A 16,958-nucleotide genomic window follows, 5' to 3' on the forward strand; every position below is an offset into this window, starting at 1 on the left:
AACGGATGGTAACACGCAGTAACAGTAGTTAAGGACGAGTAATAGTGAAGCCAGCTGCAGCTGTGGCTTTGTTTTTAAAGCAGCCTCTGCACCTTAATGCCGACCACGCACGCGCTAGTTTACATTTTCTGTGTTGGCGCAGATGTACCACAGGATCCGGCACTCGGAGTGCATCTACAGGGTCACGATGGAGAAGCTGTCCTACCACAGCATCTGCACCGCGGAAGAGTGGCAAGGCCTCATGCACTTCAACCTGCCCGGCCGCCTGTGCAGAGAGATCGAGCTGTGAGCGCCCTGCCCCGCCCACGTCCTCAGCCACGGTTCTCAGCCCACTGAACTCAGAGTGAAGTGGCTTCCAAAAGCAGAATCATACATACTGCGTTCCACGTGCGGTCTCTGACCTGACCGTTTCCCCCTTCCAAGGAAGGAAAGGCCGGATCTCTTTATCTTTAGAAAAACTAGTCTGAATGCCATTTTGAAATGAACCAACCTAAATGTTAGCTTTCCTTGTTTACATACTTTATGAAATATTTACTATTCAAAATGGCATTTAATCTCAGATAACTGAAAGCTTTCATTTCCATATAGTTTTAAGTTTGCCAGTTAAATTTGAGACTTTATAATACACAGTTTAACATCCACACTTCGCTTCTAATCCCAGGCTAATACATTTGTTACTGGTGGTCAGACTGCCCATCAAAAGTGTAAGCCAACTCTGTGTGTTAATAACAACATAGAAAAATCTTCAAAAGTGATCCAGAGCTGACAGTTATTTAAAATAAGAAAAATCGTATTGTTAAATTATTTAAATAAGGAGGTCATTAGATTGCTGTGCGTTTAATGCCCTGCTGGCCTAGTAAACAAATGGGAATCTAAGCCTGTAAATGCCTCAGGGTCACCAGACTGAAATGCTAAGGACAACAGTTCTGAACAGCCAGCTAGGCTTTAGCTGGAGCCAATCAGATGGTTCATTTTCTTGGCACGGTCTCTATAGAGGTGTTCCCATGACTTCTGACCACTCTAAGTAGGTGCTGCCCTTTTCAAGTGGGTTTTGCTCAAATAATATGCCTCAGTTTATGTATTGACAGTGTATGTGTTACATAGTGTGTGTGTGTATATATATGGTATGTGTTGTGATACCCAGGACGAAGGAGCCTGGTGGGCTACGGTCCGAGGGTTGCAGAGTCGGACACGACTGCACAAGTAATACACACATGTATTTTGATACAATAAGAAACACACGCCTGTGGGCTGTGTAGCTAGTTCCCAGCACAGAGCTCCTTTGACCCTTAAAATTTCCCGAGTGATTTGGGTGAGAGAGGTATCTTTTGTTATTCATATTAAGCCTCTTTCAACCACTCAAGAGTTTTTGCTAATGAAAGACTCTGGGCGGATGAGGGCCTGCCCTTGGACTCCTTTCCAGGGAGAGAGATGGGGTCGGGATGGGGGCTACCGGTGAGCAAGGATTTCATCACCTGTACCCCGTGTGCTGGAAGCTCCAGAAAACCCTAACTGAGGGGTTCTGAGCGTTTCCAGACTGTGGAGCACGTCAGGTGCTGGAAAGGGGGTGCCCCCAGAGAGAGGCCGGCGCTGCACGGCCCGCCCCACTGCCTGGCCCTGGGCACCTCTTCCTCTTGGCCGCTCTTGAGTTGTGTCCCAATAATAAGCCAGACGTCTAGCTGAAGTGTTCTTCTGAGTTCTGGAGCTGTTCTAGCGCATTATCTCCCCCGAGGAGGGGCTTGTGGGAATAGCTGACGGATTAGAAGGGCGGGTGGCCTTGACTTGTGATTGGCGTATAAAGTAGAGCAGTCTGTGGGCCCCAGCCCTTGAGCTGTGAGGTCTGCCTCAACTCCAGGTAGTGTGAGAATGGGGTTGAATCCTAGGAAATCAGTGGGTGTCTGCAGAGAACTGGAGAACTGCTTGGAAAACTCACACATTTGGTGTCAGAAGTGTTGCACCTAAAGGAAAATGGTCTAATACTTGAGCATTCTGCTTATTGGGGTTAAATATCCACAACTAAATTAGCATATGAAAATAGGTAATAGCTTTGAATGCTAATATTTATAAAAGTTTTCTCTGGATTAAAATGGGAAATAGACCGATTTTCAGCACTAAAAGAATTTCAAATGAGATCCCCCTTTTTCTATGGATTGTGTAGGGCCCGTGTCATGTACGTGTTGTGTGTGTCCTGATGAGTGTGTGGTATTAAGAGCATCATTATGTTGTCCTTTATCATTGCTCTGATGATATGACCACAGTATTCCTTTGTAACAGAGACTTAAGCAGTGGCTTAAATCTTGGACTAAGTTCCTGAGGGGGTGGGTGGAATGTCCTCCTGGAAGCATTTGATTACAACAGAGATGTGACTGAGGAGAGGAGAAGGCAGGGGGCCGAACTCCCAGTATTCTTTTAGTTTCTTCATAGACATAAAATTTACTTGCTTTATTTGCACGTTTATCCCAGCTCGCTGCGTTTCCTCCTGAGTTGTGCTTTCTGTTTATTCCAGGTTCCACTTTGACGTTGGCCCCTTTGAAAACATGTGGCCTGGAATTTTCGTGTACATGATCCACCGATCCTGTGGGACAGCCTGGTATGCAGGACCACCTTGATGCCTCACCGTATTCTTGGTTAATAATTAAAACATGCCACAAATTGTTTTCTCTAAGCACTTGAATTTTTAAAAAAGGCTAAGATTATTAGACAGCGTGCAGCCTTCTTAGATTCCCTTGGTTCATAACCAGGTCTGACCAGGTGATGCTGAGAATGTAGGTGTAGCTGGGATAAATAATCGCATACTGATCCTGCAGGTGTCTTGGAACAAGCGCACACGTTCAGCGTCGCCTTTCACCTTTGACTTTAACGTGCCGGTTAGAGCAGGAGTGGAGGAGCCAGGCCTCCTGACTCAGTGGTGTCCTTTGCTCGGCGGCGTTACCTTGCGCGTTCCTCTCACGTCCCCCTTCTTCTGTGGCCTGTCCCTGAGGAACTGCGAGCCCTTTCGTTCGTTCGTTTTTTTTAATGTAGCTTAAACACATAGTTAAAATGCAAGAAATGTTTCTTTCTTTTTTCCACTAGTCATTAAGTGGCTTATCGAGGCTCTTGGCTTCTCTAGAGCTAAATTGTCACTCCTGTCCCACTGAATTCTGTTTTCTCTTATTCCCATCAGCGGCTTTTATAAATCACTGTTTCAAAAGAATGAGCGCAAGATACCTAACTTATTTCTTAGATAGCAGTTGAGAGTTTGACCAGATGAAACTCTTGTAATGACACACCTTATACTTCAGGTACTATTCGGAAATTTTCAGTAGAGAAACATAAAGGTTATGCATATTAATATTTAGAGGTTTTCTGAACTCTCATCTCTGGTATTTCCAGAGCCCTGTTTCATATTGATACGCTTTTGTCTTAAGTTGCCTCATATCCATTGAGAGAGTTAGTGGGGCTCTAAAGAAGTCTATTTTAAAAAAATACAAAATCTATTACCACACTGTAGAATAAGAGCATGCGTCATAGTCTTTCATGTACTGTTAAGTATTTGAGTGTGACCATCTGCCACTGCCAGTTGATAATTTGAGTGTACCACAATAATTTGGATTCCTTTTCAAAGGATAGCCTCTCATCTAGAAAATTCTTATGGTGTGCACGTTTGCAGTTTGTGAACGTGAATGCGCTTTTTTTAGAAGAAACTCTCAGAACACTCTTGAGCAGGGTGATGGTATGTTGCTGTCTGTTGACCCTGTGGGCTGCAGGAGATGGTTGACTGTTCAGGAAGCGGTGATGGGAGTCGATGGTAGGGAAGGCAAGCAGATTCTGGGGTCTGCTCGCTGGTGGGCCCGTTACAGTGTCTGAGAGGAAGCCGGTAAAGAGTCCTCCTTCCTTGCTGGCTGGAAGAATGCCAGGGAGCTGGTGAACGAGGCTCACTCAGCACCCCGGAAGTCTCCCCGGGGCAGGTGTGTGTGGGCACAGACCCATGTGTCTAGACCAGAGCTGCCTCCTGGAGCCCGTTGTTTCTTTACCAGTTTCTGTCGTGACGGTGTCTCTTCCGCACAGCTTCGAGCTGGAGAAGTTGTGCCGTTTCATCATGTCTGTGAAGAAGAACTACCGCCGGGTTCCTTACCACAACTGGAAGCACGCGGTGACGGTGGCCCACTGCATGTACGCAATCCTGCAGAACAGCCGCGGGCTCTTCACCGACCTCGAGGTGCGTGCGCGTGCCCTTCCTTTGCCCCGTTTTCAGATGGCTGGAGTGGGTTTGAACACTCTGTGTCTGCAGCCCATTCACGATATAATTGGGTGCCATGTTATTCCAGGACAAACTTTGGTTCAGTAGATTCATGAGCAGCAGAGTTTTAAATGGCAGTATCCAAGCATTTTTTCCTATTGTTTTGTATAAGAAATATAGAAACGGACATTCCAGTGTCGCCAAAACGTCCCTCAACGAAGCACTGGTTTTTGTGGTCTCTCTTCCCTGGTAAAGCCGAACTGCACTGAAGGGCGTAGATGAGGCCAGCTGCTGTCGTTGCCCTCACACCCTAGATAGTGGACACTTATCCTGTCCCCCGAAAAGGGTGTAGATGAGGCCAGCTGCTGTCGTTGCCCTCACGCCCTAGATAGTGGACACTTATCCTATCCCCCGAAAAGGGCGTAGATGAGGCGAACTGCTGTCGTTGCCCTCATGCCCTAGATAGTGGACACTTATCCTGTCCCCCGAGAGCCCAGAACATGAAATGCAGTTAAAACATAAACGCTGATCTGACCTTTTCCCTCACAAGAAGACAGGGGCACTGTGACGCTCCACTGATTTACAGACGTGGAGCTGGTGACACACTCAGAGAGGACGCGGGCACCCCTGTCCATTCATGCCCTGCTGTCTAGCCCTTCCTTGGCCACCCAGCCTCGAGCTCGGGGACCGGAGTGCCTTCACCCCAGCTGTGCCACTCCCAGGCAGACCTTCCCAGTGGCCACGCTGTCCTCTCCGCATCGGCCCCAGCGGCCGCTGTGAAGGCCCCAACTCAACCCCCTTCTCTCCTCCTGCTCCAGTACTCGTGACCCTGCAGAGAAAAGGAGCTGCCTGCCCCATGCTTTATGATTTCCTTGTTACAGTCCTCATTCACGATAACCATACCAGCTAGAATTTAGTGTCCAATAGATTTTTGAAAGAAGAATGGAAACTGCCTTCTCCTTTTGCAGATTCACTTTATCTGTCCTTCTTTGGAACCCTTGCTTTAATTTGCCCCCACTTAAAAACTTTTTCCCAGAGCTCAGCAGGAAACCTCAAAAGTAATCTGGCTGTCAGAGTCAGCCGCAGAAAGCAAAGTGGTTAAAAAGGAGGCTGGATTATCCGGCATTGCTGCTGTTCCTGAGGACGGGGGCTGCATCCGTGACAGAAGTCAGCGTGAGAGCCCCGTTTCTTTGTTTTGAACGTCTGTGCTGTGTTGTCTCTTAAGCGCAAAGGGCTGCTCATCGCGTGTCTGTGCCACGACCTGGACCACCGGGGATTCAGCAACAGCTACCTGCAGAAGTTCGACCACCCGCTGGCCGCGCTCTACTCCACGTCCACCATGGAGCAGCACCACTTCTCGCAGACCGTGTCCATCCTGCAGGTGAGCCGCCAGGCCCGTCGCCTTCTGAGAGACTCCTGGCTTCGGTAGTTGGGGCCCTCTTTAAAAACAGCAGCCACATTTTACTGTAGAACCGTTCCTTAGAGTTGTTCTCAGATAATCGTGTTGGTTTTTTTTTTTTTTTTGAAAAAAGGCTCTTTTTTGAAGATTTATATATATATATTTTGTAACCACATTCGGTTTTTAAGTACCTTATACCCCGAGGCAAATGAACTATTTCACATAGTTCATTTAATCTATGTGGATTGTCATATTCTACAACTAGAATGTGCTGACCAACAAATCTCTAAAGTTAGGCAGGTAAGATTTTAAGTGCATTGAAGTTCTTTTTTTCCTTTTGTGTGTTTGTAATTCTGTTGCTTTTACGATGTTCTTAGTGACCGCTCTGGACGCTGCCAGTTCTCACATCACAGTGAGATGCATTTGCTTCTTCACTTAAAGCTTTTCCTCAAACTCATCTTAAAGTAGCTATTACCTCATAGATTTGATTTCCATCACAATTTTTAAAATATGCTCTGTGTTTGATTCAGAATAGTGGACCCCGTTTCCTCCTCTCAGTGTTAGCACCTTGAAGGAGGAAGAGATACCTCATTAGGTCCCCTGATTATGGGTCTGGTTACCGGAAGGATTCTGAATTTGCAAGAATGTGAGGCACCCCTGGCAGGACCTCAGCAGCGACCGCTGTGGTCACCTGCGAAGCAAAGGGTGTTTACCGCTCAGGGCAGCCTTCCTTCCTGGAGTAGCCCAGGCCCCCGCCCACCCAGGGCTGGTTTCCTCCTGCCAGCTTCTCCAGGGGGCTCCTCAGTGTCCCCCTGCCCCCGTGCCTGGTGGTACCGCACACCGGATCTTCCCGAGCCCAGCAGACTGTGCCTGTCCACGCTCCTTTTCCTCGGGGCTGCCAAGGTGAACGTGAGCCTGCTGGAATGCAGGTGCTCCTCTGACTCCCTGCCGGGGAAGGGGAGAGGTCTGCCCAGCCGGAGCCGCGTCCGACAGGGGCCAAACGTCCCACCTGTCCCCAGGCCGGTTCTGTCCCCGAAAGCAACAGGGAGTCACCATTCCTGATGGTCCCTGTCCTTCATTTTGTTAAGTGATGTATGTACGGATGGATGGATGGTTTGGATGGACAGGTAGGTAGATCCATATATACCTGGAAATTTAAGCAAGATGAAAGATGTGTATGGATATGTGTGGGTGTGTATGTGTTTGCATATATGCATAAAATATAGATACGTGTGTGCCTATATATGTGTGTGTATGATAAATGTGTGTTATAGGTATGCACATATATATATTAGAACACACACATACTGAAATGAGCTTTCTGTAGGCAGATATTATAAAACTTTATGACAGTTTATACCTTCTTTGCCCTTACTCATCCTGTGAGACCATTTACTTGTTCAGGAAGAAAGGCAAATGCCAGAGATGACGTCAGCATGCTTTCGCTTAGAGATATTTAGGCCTCCTCAACCCCGTGTGCTTCCTGAGTCCTAAGTGAGTTCATGCATTCGGCTGTGATGACATCTCTGCTATTTAAATCTGCCAGTGAATTTTGATAACCTTCATAAAGTTTCTTCAGAAAACCTTTTCTAAACATAATAGAATTAGCTTTTAAAAAGGCCAGGGTTGCGATGGATTGAAACCTGACCTGAGTGGCAACAGCAGTGATACCAGCGGGTCGGGGTGGGGAGGGTGTGACCCAGGCAAGGAAGACTGCCTCTGTTTTTTGCCGTTGAAGGTGAAGGTGGTGTCAACGGTTTATCTCATTTTCAGCAAATCCTCAGCAATGTGGGGACTGCATATTACATAATGCAGTGTTCCCAGAATGGTCAGAACATGGTCACTGAAACTCAAGGCAGTGAATTAGGTTCAGTCAAGCTGTTGACATCCACAGAGTTGTTGGGGGGCATTAGATTCCAAGTATTAGAGAAGGGATTTCGGTCACTGGTTAGGTATGTTTCTGCATTTGCTCTCGTGTCTTTAGAGAAGGTGCGCTCCTCAGTAGAGGACTGGGGTCGCTGGCTAGAGGAACCAGGCGTGGCCACAGGCTCAGGCATATCCTGGACTGACCAGCACCTCTTGTGCAGCTGTGACTGGGGAAACGGCCGGGAATAGACTCATGGCCCCACCCCCATGGGCAGGAGTATTTTGGAGGGTTTTCCTTCGTGTTCTGGAGATGTCTACCCTGCTGATTTTACAGGCTCCTGAGTTTTCCTTCTCACATCCATCCAACTGCCTCTGAGAATTCCTGCCAACAGCAGACGTGCCTCCTAGCACAGGATTTAGGCCCGGGGTACCGTGAGAAGGGCACCAGCCCCTCCCCAGCAGCACGAGAGGGAGGCAGGACCCCTGCCCTCTGCCCGCCTCCTGCGGCCCCACCGCCCTCCCAGGCTTGCCTCTTGGCGTGTCCACCTGGGGGCACTGAGGTTCTGCCTCCAGACGCTGGACTCGGCGTCCGCGCGGCCGGCCGGTGTGCTTCTTCCGCAGCTCCTGCGGTGGCGCCTTGCTCACCCATCGCGCCGCAGTGACCCTGGCAGGGTCCCCCTCCCCGCCTCCAGTCACCAAGTCCCGCCAAGTGTGAGTGTGGTCAGGAGGCTTTCCAGGCTAAACAGTTAAGGTGACATCCTTGGGTAATGGTAAAAATGCCCCCGTCCCGTTACTGAAGCATCAGACGGTGCTTCCTTAGCAGACACGGACCGCTCTGGGAGCTCTGTCCGCCAGCAACCCCTGTAAGGAGCGGCTGTCCCCGCGGCCTCTCGGAGCACCGCGCAGGCTTCTTCTTCCCCATCACCGTGCAGACCTCAGTGGTCCTGCGATGGTGCGCTCCGGCCACGTGGCTGGAGAGAAAGCGTTCACTCTGACAGATAGGGGAGCTGCCCACAGCCCTCCTCCAAGCCAGGTCTGTGCACGTGCGTGTGTGTGTATCAGTCTTATTCACCCCAAGGCTGACTTTTAGTGGGCTGCCGCACTTCCTTAGTGGACAGTCTGGACAACGGGGGGTGGGGGGACACGGGGAAGAGGACCCCATGTGACCACAGCAGCACTGATGCACAGAGAGACTGAGCCAGTGGCCTTGACAGCTGACCTCAGTCCAACCCCCCCACACACAGTATTATTCGTGGTACAGGTCGGGTATCCGTCGCAGAACGGGGGGCCAGCTGGTGTCTGCCGTTCACCCTTGTCGATATCTGTCCTGGTACAGGGGGCTGGGCAGGTGTCTGTCCGTCACCCGGGCCCGCACGTTCATCCGTGAGGAGGGTGCAGGGAAGTTCCCTCTCTGATGGGTGGTGTAGGCAGGAGATCGCGTCAGGAATGAAGGAGGAAGTCTCAGCGCACCAGGGGAGAAGAGAGGCTCCCGTTCTCAGCGGGGCTGAGCCTCCTTGTCTCAGTGGCCCTGGGTCTGCCCTCCAGTGATGGAGCCGGGCCGTGTGCAGGCCGCGGGCGGCTGGACAGAAGCGCCCGCTGGCATCCGTGGTGGACGCCGCACGGGCCCTCTGGGCACCGCAGCCTCCTGCGTGACCGGCAGGGACCTTCCGCGGGGATGTCCCAGATTTCGCCGTCATTGGACGCTGTCGGTCTGACTGCCTTTTTCCCCTGGTGACAGCCGTTTCCCCAGGCTTGTGGGTCTCAGATCTGCCTTCCATGTATATGTCTGAACATGTTATTCTCCTGTTTTAAAATTGACCAGTGGGTGCCAGGACGTCAAGAATAAAGCTCCTTTCTTAACTGATAGGCAGTCCTTGATGAACGGCCCCGGCCCATTCCAGAACCGTTGTATCTACCACGCTTCTGTGGCCCCAAACTCTGCCTGACTCTCTGCCCTGTCCAGTTCCCACTTTCTTTCTTTCAAGCGTCTCCTTGTCTTCAAGGGTCAGCTCAGGCATTTCCTCCTCCAGTGAAATCATTGTACAACGTCTCCACACAGCTGGGGCACAGGTGTGCCCCTTCCCTCGGCCCTGAGCCCCCCAGACGCCCGCAGACACCTCACATGTCCCGGAATCTTCTGTCTGTGAGTTCAGTGCGCCTCTCCCCTGCGTGGTAAGCCCTGTTCATTGCCGCCGCTGCGGGCCTCTCCCGCGTCTGCTGACACGGGTGCTGTGGGCAACGTGACGACTGTGGACTCGGAGTCGGAGAGGGCAGAGCAGTGTGGGCGCAGTGTGGAGACTGGAAGCTGCCAGCTTTCATTTAGGGGGAAGCGAGTAGATACGTGTCCGCAGGACAGAGCGTGTAGGTGGCTCAGTCATGGAGTCAAGTGGAATGACTTCAGGCATGGAGTCTAGTCTGTGTGCAGAGTGACTGAATAAGCTCCGTTTTCTTATCTAAAACGCACCCATGTGTTTTTAGTGTCAGAATACTAAAGCCATTTTAATGCTCATTCACTATTCCTTTATTTAACATTCATAATAATGTTCATTTTAATATTAAAAATGTATTTCACAAGAAGATGTTAATGCTTGTTTTGAATACTGAAGCTGCCCTTTTTCTGTCTTTCTCCTTCTGTGAATACCTCGTGGTGGGTACCCAAAAGCCAGCATTTTAGAAACCAGACCAATTAGGGAGGATTATTCTTATCACTCAGAAACCTGTCTCACTAGTCCATTAATCTTAAATTGCCTAGTGCTTGTGAAACATGTTTAGGTTTTTAAAACATCACCTTTATCCCAACATTTTGGGATCCTGTGAGATTTTCATGAGTTTTCCAGCGGCAGCATTTCTGTGACAGCCCATCTGCAGTAGGTAGAATTTACTGTTGTCTGTTGCAACTGTAGCAAAATTGTTGTACTTATACTCAACACTGTCCCGACTTACAGGCTACAGTGTGTTAGTTTATTACAGAGGTTAGCTGAAATCCATCCTTTTCTACATATGAATCCTAAGTAGAGAGGAGGTCTCTGGCCGTCCCATTCGCTTCTGGACATGTAGGTTTGTTTGCTTGTCTCTCCTCTCTCTCCCTGAAGTCTGCCTGCAGAAGTTACACTGCTAGATGTTACCATCATCCCTGTCAGCACAGGCACTGTCTCATCAGCTCTGTGCTGTGCTTAGTCGCTCAGTAGTGTCCAGCTTTTTGTGATGCCCTGGATTGTAGCCCACCAGGCTCCTCTGTCCATGGGATTCTCCAGGCAAGAATACTGGAGTGGGTTGCCATGCCCTCCTCCAGGAGATCTTCCCAACCCAGGAATTGAACCCAGGTCTCTCCCACATTGCCGGCGGATTCTTTACCATCTGAGCCACCAGGGAAGCCCTCATTTTTAGGTATTTCCAATAAACAAGAATTTTGCACTTATCAATACATTTGCTTTTTGTGGAATCCGGAGAGACAGGTATTATTATTCATGTCCATTTTTCAAATAAGAGTAATGCACATCCAAGAGGTTAAGGTACTTGTTCATTGTCACACAGCTTGTAAGGAGCAGGAGGATATTAACAACCAGAGGTGTTTGACTCCAAAATCTGTGTTCTTAATTACAGTGCTCTTACGTTTCCTAGTATATGGTTGATGCAGTTGGCAATTAAACATCAAAATAAATATTGTATATTTTTCAAAGCATCGTTGTTTTGAATGCTGGATGCAATTAGTTGCATCATTGACTTTTTTCCTTCCAGAGTCCCAGAATGCACCAGCCTCTGCCTACTGTTCCCACAGTAGTGATTCATAATGTGGGGAGAGGGGTCAGGACTGCTGGAGAGTGAGGTCTGGGCTGGCTTTCTTTAGTCAAATAAAAATGTCATTAGTGTTTCAGCAAACACTTCATTTTAGCTATATATCAAAGATTTATTGAAATTTTATCATTTGAAAGTGAAATCATGAGTTTGAAAGGGGTTTATAATTTTAGACCGTTCTACAGATACCATCGTCAGAACAAGAGCCGATTATAAGTAACTCCGTTGTTGGGTCGTACCATTGTACCATAGGATAATTTAAATATAAATGTAATACCTTAACAGTAAATAATTCAGAAAGATTCTGATAACTGAAAATAAATGGAGAACACACGGCCTTATTTCAGAGTAATAGGAAGCAGATGATGTCTTACTGAGGTATCTGATTTTGTAAAGAAATGTACTTTAATAATTTCAAGTTTGTAACATATTTTATCAGTGAGTAAATATAGTTTAAGACAACTGGAAACAAAAGTCAATTTATAGTACAATTATGAAAGCATTTGTTGCTCAGTCGTGTCCAACTCTTTGAGACTCCATAGACTATCCAGTGGAATAGACTATACAGAGGAATTCTCCAGGCTAGAATACTGGACGGGGTAGCTGTTGCCTTCTCCACGGGATCTTCCCAACAGAGAGATCAAACCCGGGTCTCCCACATTGCAGGCAGATTCTTTACCAACTCAGTAGTAGCTCAGTATAATTATGTTGACTAATAAATCATTAAAAAATAATTGATGAACCCACAAGTTGAATCTCAACCTTTTTTGTTTGAACAGAAATGCCACATTTTAGTCTCAATTACAAATCAAAACTTAAAAATCTGAGGGAAATTGTTGGAAAAAGGTTGAAGAGATTCGCATATAGAAGAATAATTCTGAGGAAATAGAATCCGAATGACAGGTGTTTGGTCTTGTTCAGGGTGGTGATCTGCTGTGTCCACGTACCGTGAGGGCAAAAAGTGGATGGCCTTCCAGTTTTTGTGCCTCAGGGATGTGTGTTTTATGTAGAAGCATTCCTGTCTGTAGGGAGAGTTTTTAATATGCCTGTGAATTTTCCAGTACTGGGACATTTTCTTCTATGGTACAGAGTAATCAGGTTAATATTCACTAGGCTTGCAGAAATGGACAAGGGTGTAGATGATTTTTTAAGCCCATTAATTTCTACTATAATATGAAAATTACCAAAATTTTTAATTAGTGTAAAAGGAAAATTCTTTCACTTAAATATTTTACATATTCCAATCCTTTAATTACTTACTGGAAATATCTCCAAACTAGGTATATATTTAAATTGCTGGAATTCTGTGGTGGGAAATGTTATGTGGTTTAAATAGTTCATTTAAGTGGTAGCTTCATTGTTGTATCATAAGGAGAAACCAAAACACTGATTTCATTGGTCATTTCAAACTGTCCTTTTATTCCACCCAAATGTGTCCTGAAAGCATTAGTTGCTCAGTCGTATCTGCTTTGTGACCCCATGGACTGTAGCCCGTCAGGCTTCTCTGTCCATGGAATTCTCCAGGCAAGTTTACTGGGGTGAGTTGCCATTTCCTTGTCCAGAGGATCAAACTCAGGTCTGCATTGCAGGAAGATTCTGTTCGTGACCTAAACGACAACCAACTGTTGTTTCCTGGCACCGCCTGTGTCGTGAGGCGGGAGCCGGTGCTTGCTGTCGGCGTGTGGGTGTTTGTACTTATGTGTGTTTGCTTGTGTCTTCCCCTAGTTGGAAGGGCACAACATCTTCTCCACCCTGAGCTCCAACGAATATGAGCAGGTGCTTGAGATCATCCGCAAAGCCATCATCGCCACGGACCTCGCTCTGTACTTCGGGAACCGGAAGCAGCTGGAAGAGATGTACCAGACCGGGTCGCTGAACCTTAATAACCAATCACATAGGTAAAAAGCGCTTCTGAAAGTTCAGTAGCCCAGGCAGTGCTATTTGGAATAAATGTATATTATAAAACAAAAGCATAATTTCAAATTTATATTTGAAAACAGAAATGTAAAGGGAGTTTTTGTGTTTTTTTTTGTTTGTTTTATGTGCATTTTATATTTACTTTGGATATTTCATTGCTTGACAAGATCGCTGACAGTGTGTTGTGAAGATAACTAAACTACCAATTGGAATTTACACTGGTCACATAGGAGTGGGTACTGTCAAAGGGAACTCATTTTGCAAGACGCCTCTCCTCAGATTTATCACAATCCAGCATTTGGTCATTGACCTCTCAGACTCAGAAGCAAACAGAAATGGATTCATCCGAATCCAAATCCTATTCGCCAAGCCAGTGTGACTGATGTGTAAGACTTGCGTTCCATGTTACTAATCCACAAACGTGTGTTGTAGCTGCACACGTCATAACATTGGCACTCAGTGTGGTCACAGTCTTAGGAAGCTGAGTGGCCATCCAGAGTCTGTTTGAACGTGGAGTCAAAACAGAGAGAATGAGGGTCCTTAAATGCTCCAGTGGCATCAGGCTGAGGTGGCTTGATTCCTTTTTTTCTGAGAAGGTGTGACTTGCCTGCTGGATTCAGGAATGCATCAGGTCTTTTCTTTGTGAGCCTGTCCACCCGTCTGTCCGTTAGATCTCAGTCCGTTGGCTAAAACGCCTCTTGCCCTGGCCAGCTTCTCTTTCTAGGACTTTGCTGTTGCAGGGTACATATCTGACCAAGTCCATCTCAAGTGATACATCTTTAGACCTGGGAACACTTGCTTATTGGTTCATTCCAGTCTTGCTGAACTTGAATCCACTCTTTATTCAGGTGCTTTGTGTGCCCTACTCTGTGATCCATTAAGGTACTGGTCCTAACGTTTCTTTCCAGAGGAATCTACTCTTGGTTTTTAGAAGCAATTTGCTCAGGGGTCCCAAACACAAAACTTTATGTTTACAAATAACTACAGACAGATGCATAATAAACTTAATCTCCTCAAGAATATGATCATCAAACGTTTTGTGGGGAGTCACTTTGAGGAAAAGAAATGCTTAATTTCTTAGAGAGTCTTAATTTCACAGTCGTCTGGATGTGTTGCCGGGAGCCTCTCAGGATGGTGGGAGCGTCCATGTCACGCAGATGCCCGCTCCTCCGCCTGCAGCCCGAGGGGTGCCAAGCGATTTGCAGTTCTTCATGTGTCTCTGCCTCTGGCAGATTTCACGTGTAGTTCTTGTGCCAAGACCTGTAGGAACAGGTGTTTATTCACAGTTCTCTTTCTTATGACAATTATAAGATTGGAGAAATATGCCCGACATTACGTCATCCTTCGAGTTGCTGAAAACTCTGAGTCATCATTGTCTTTAGGTTACAAAGAAGAGCTGTGTAAGTAGGATCAAGTTTCTTGCACATGTTTTTAGCAAAATGATCATGATAATAATATTATTATGAAATAGAAAAATTTAAAAACGTAATTGCAAATGATACTATGCTTGGTGCATCATGCATGTATCCACGTTAGTGGTGTTTACTGTACAGTTATGACGACTGAATAATTTCGGGGTGATTAGTAATTTTAAAGATAATGCATATTTGTTTTAACAGTTTAAAGAGTGCAGCCATATACAAGAAAAGCAATAATAGAGCCGTCCGTCAGTGCGTCGGTGGGGGAGGCATTCGTTCCCTGGCCCCTGCAGATACCAGAACACTCCTGCTCAAGCCCCTGATACAGAATGGCCGCGTAGAACTGATAGCGTTACTGCCGTATCCGCACAGCATGGATGAGAAGCCCGAGGGTGCCCTGCTCCTGCTTCTGTCTGTGGCCCACAGCGAATAGCGGGCTTGGTGTGGTGCCATCCCATGCCTTCCCCTGTGTTTATTCACGGCTGTGTGTTTGTGCACGAGCCTATATTTTTAAACAAAAACGTGATCGTAAAGCTTCCTCAGTCTCTGGGGTTGGCTCATTAAACCTTCTTTCTATTAATCAAATGTTTCTGGAATTTTGCACTATTATTAATTCTGTAACCAACTCTCTTATCTGCTGTCCTTTATAAATATATATGTCATATCACATATGGTGTTAGAAAATTTTCTAAAAGAAAATTAAATTTTCTAAAAGAACTGTAGAAATTTACACTTCTTCTAACATAGGGTAAAAGCCGTTTCTCTTTGAATACGCCATTCTCTGATAGATGCCTGCATTCCACACCTTTCCATGTTTGTTGACTGTTGTTCCTACTTCTGTTTGTTCACAATTTGTGTATTTTCTTTGTTGGATTCTTTACAATTTTTCACAAATCAGTTCGCATTCTAATTTTTGTTAAGGATGTTAAGATTTTCTCTGTCATGTTACATTTTCTTTTAAGTGTCTTTCAAAAATTTTATTCGTATTTTAACTGCAAAGAAATTAAATTTCTTGAGTCCAAATCTGTCATTTGTTTTTTTCAAATCCGGCTTCCTGTCTTGCTTATGAAGGCCTCCCCTATCCTCAAAGGAGTGTAAATTGTGCTTAAATTTTTCTTTGAATATTTTTGTAATTAGATCTTAATGCTTCTGAAATTACATTTTTATGAACAAAACTTTATTTCTTTCTGATGAGTTGAATCAATATCATTCAATTAACAATCTGTTCTTTTCCATTGAACTGAAGTTTTCATATAGACTAGAATACTTCTTTTGACTCCTTAAGCCATTTAAATGTTAATCCTCAACTGTGGTCATACTATTTTGACTATTGTAACTATGTTAAAATTTATCATACATACCTGGCAAGATAATTTTCTTCTTTCATTTGCTTTCCAAAAATTTCATGGAAATTGGTACTTAATAAATGAATTTTTATATTTTTATAAGAAAAATTTCAAACTTAAGAATGGTAGAAATTATGCTGAAATATATACTAATACCCACATTCAAGAATTATTAACATTTTAAAATACTTTTTGCCTATTTTTCACTGTGCCATTTCCATATAAATTACACACATATTGACCCTTTATCCTCTTCATAGTGAATACTTATAAACAAAAAGAACATTCCATCAATCAGGTTTGTTTTCAATTAAAAATATCCACCTTGGGATTTTAATTGAAACTCTATTGCATTTATCTCTTCACTTGTAAATGAGTATATTGGCTTCTTATCCAAGAGCATTGCTGTGCCTTTTTAGTCTTGAATAATATTTTATATGGTTTGTTTGCACAGATCCTTTCACTTTTTGTTAGTAAAATTATACTGGTCATATCATAGATTTTATCACTTGTGAATGTATTTTTCCCATTTTTAATGGAAATACAGTTTCCAGTATTTAAAAAGTTATGAATTTGATATATTTCTCAGTTTTGCTTCATGTGTTTAGAAACTTCATTAGGTGCCTAGACATCTGTGTATTTCTTTTGTCTTCTCCACGACTGAGCCTCGTGTCACTCTGAAGGTCTCTTTCATCCTGATGGTACCTCTCGCTTTAAAGTTTTCTGTGTCCCGTAGCCACACCAGCCTTCCCGTGCTTGCTTCAGTTCAGTTCAGTGGCTCAGTCGTGTCCGACTCTTTGCGACCCCGTGGTTTCATGGGGTTCTCAAGGCAGGAATACTGAAGTGGTTTGCCATTCCCTTCTCCCGTGGACCCCGTTTTGTCAGAACTCTCCGCCGTGACCCGTCTGTCTCAGGTGGCCCTACAGGCCATGGCTCATAGCTTCGCTGAGTGAGACGAACGAGGCTGTGGCCCATGTGGTGAGAGGGGCTGGGTTCCT

At 45.7% G+C, this 16,958-nt stretch overlaps 1 protein-coding gene across 1 annotated transcript in view; it reads left to right on the forward strand.

Moving 5' to 3' along the window:
- Nucleotides 1-16,958, forward strand: part of PDE10A (phosphodiesterase 10A) — a 152,773-nt gene that overhangs the window by 113,376 nt on the left and 22,439 nt on the right. The window contains exons 14-18 of the mRNA XM_010839592.1: nucleotides 143-285; nucleotides 2,507-2,590; nucleotides 4,048-4,198; nucleotides 5,445-5,600; nucleotides 13,005-13,177. Coding sequence (XP_010837894.1) covers nucleotides 143-285; nucleotides 2,507-2,590; nucleotides 4,048-4,198; nucleotides 5,445-5,600; nucleotides 13,005-13,177 — 707 coding nt within the window. The remainder of the gene's footprint in view (nucleotides 1-142; nucleotides 286-2,506; nucleotides 2,591-4,047; nucleotides 4,199-5,444; nucleotides 5,601-13,004; nucleotides 13,178-16,958) is intronic.

The sequence above is a fragment of the Bison bison genome, unplaced genomic scaffold, assembly GCF_000754665.1.
Source record: "Bison bison bison isolate TAMUID 2011002044 unplaced genomic scaffold, Bison_UMD1.0 scf7180017864122, whole genome shotgun sequence".
Classification (NCBI taxonomy): domain Eukaryota; kingdom Metazoa; phylum Chordata; class Mammalia; order Artiodactyla; family Bovidae; genus Bison; species Bison bison.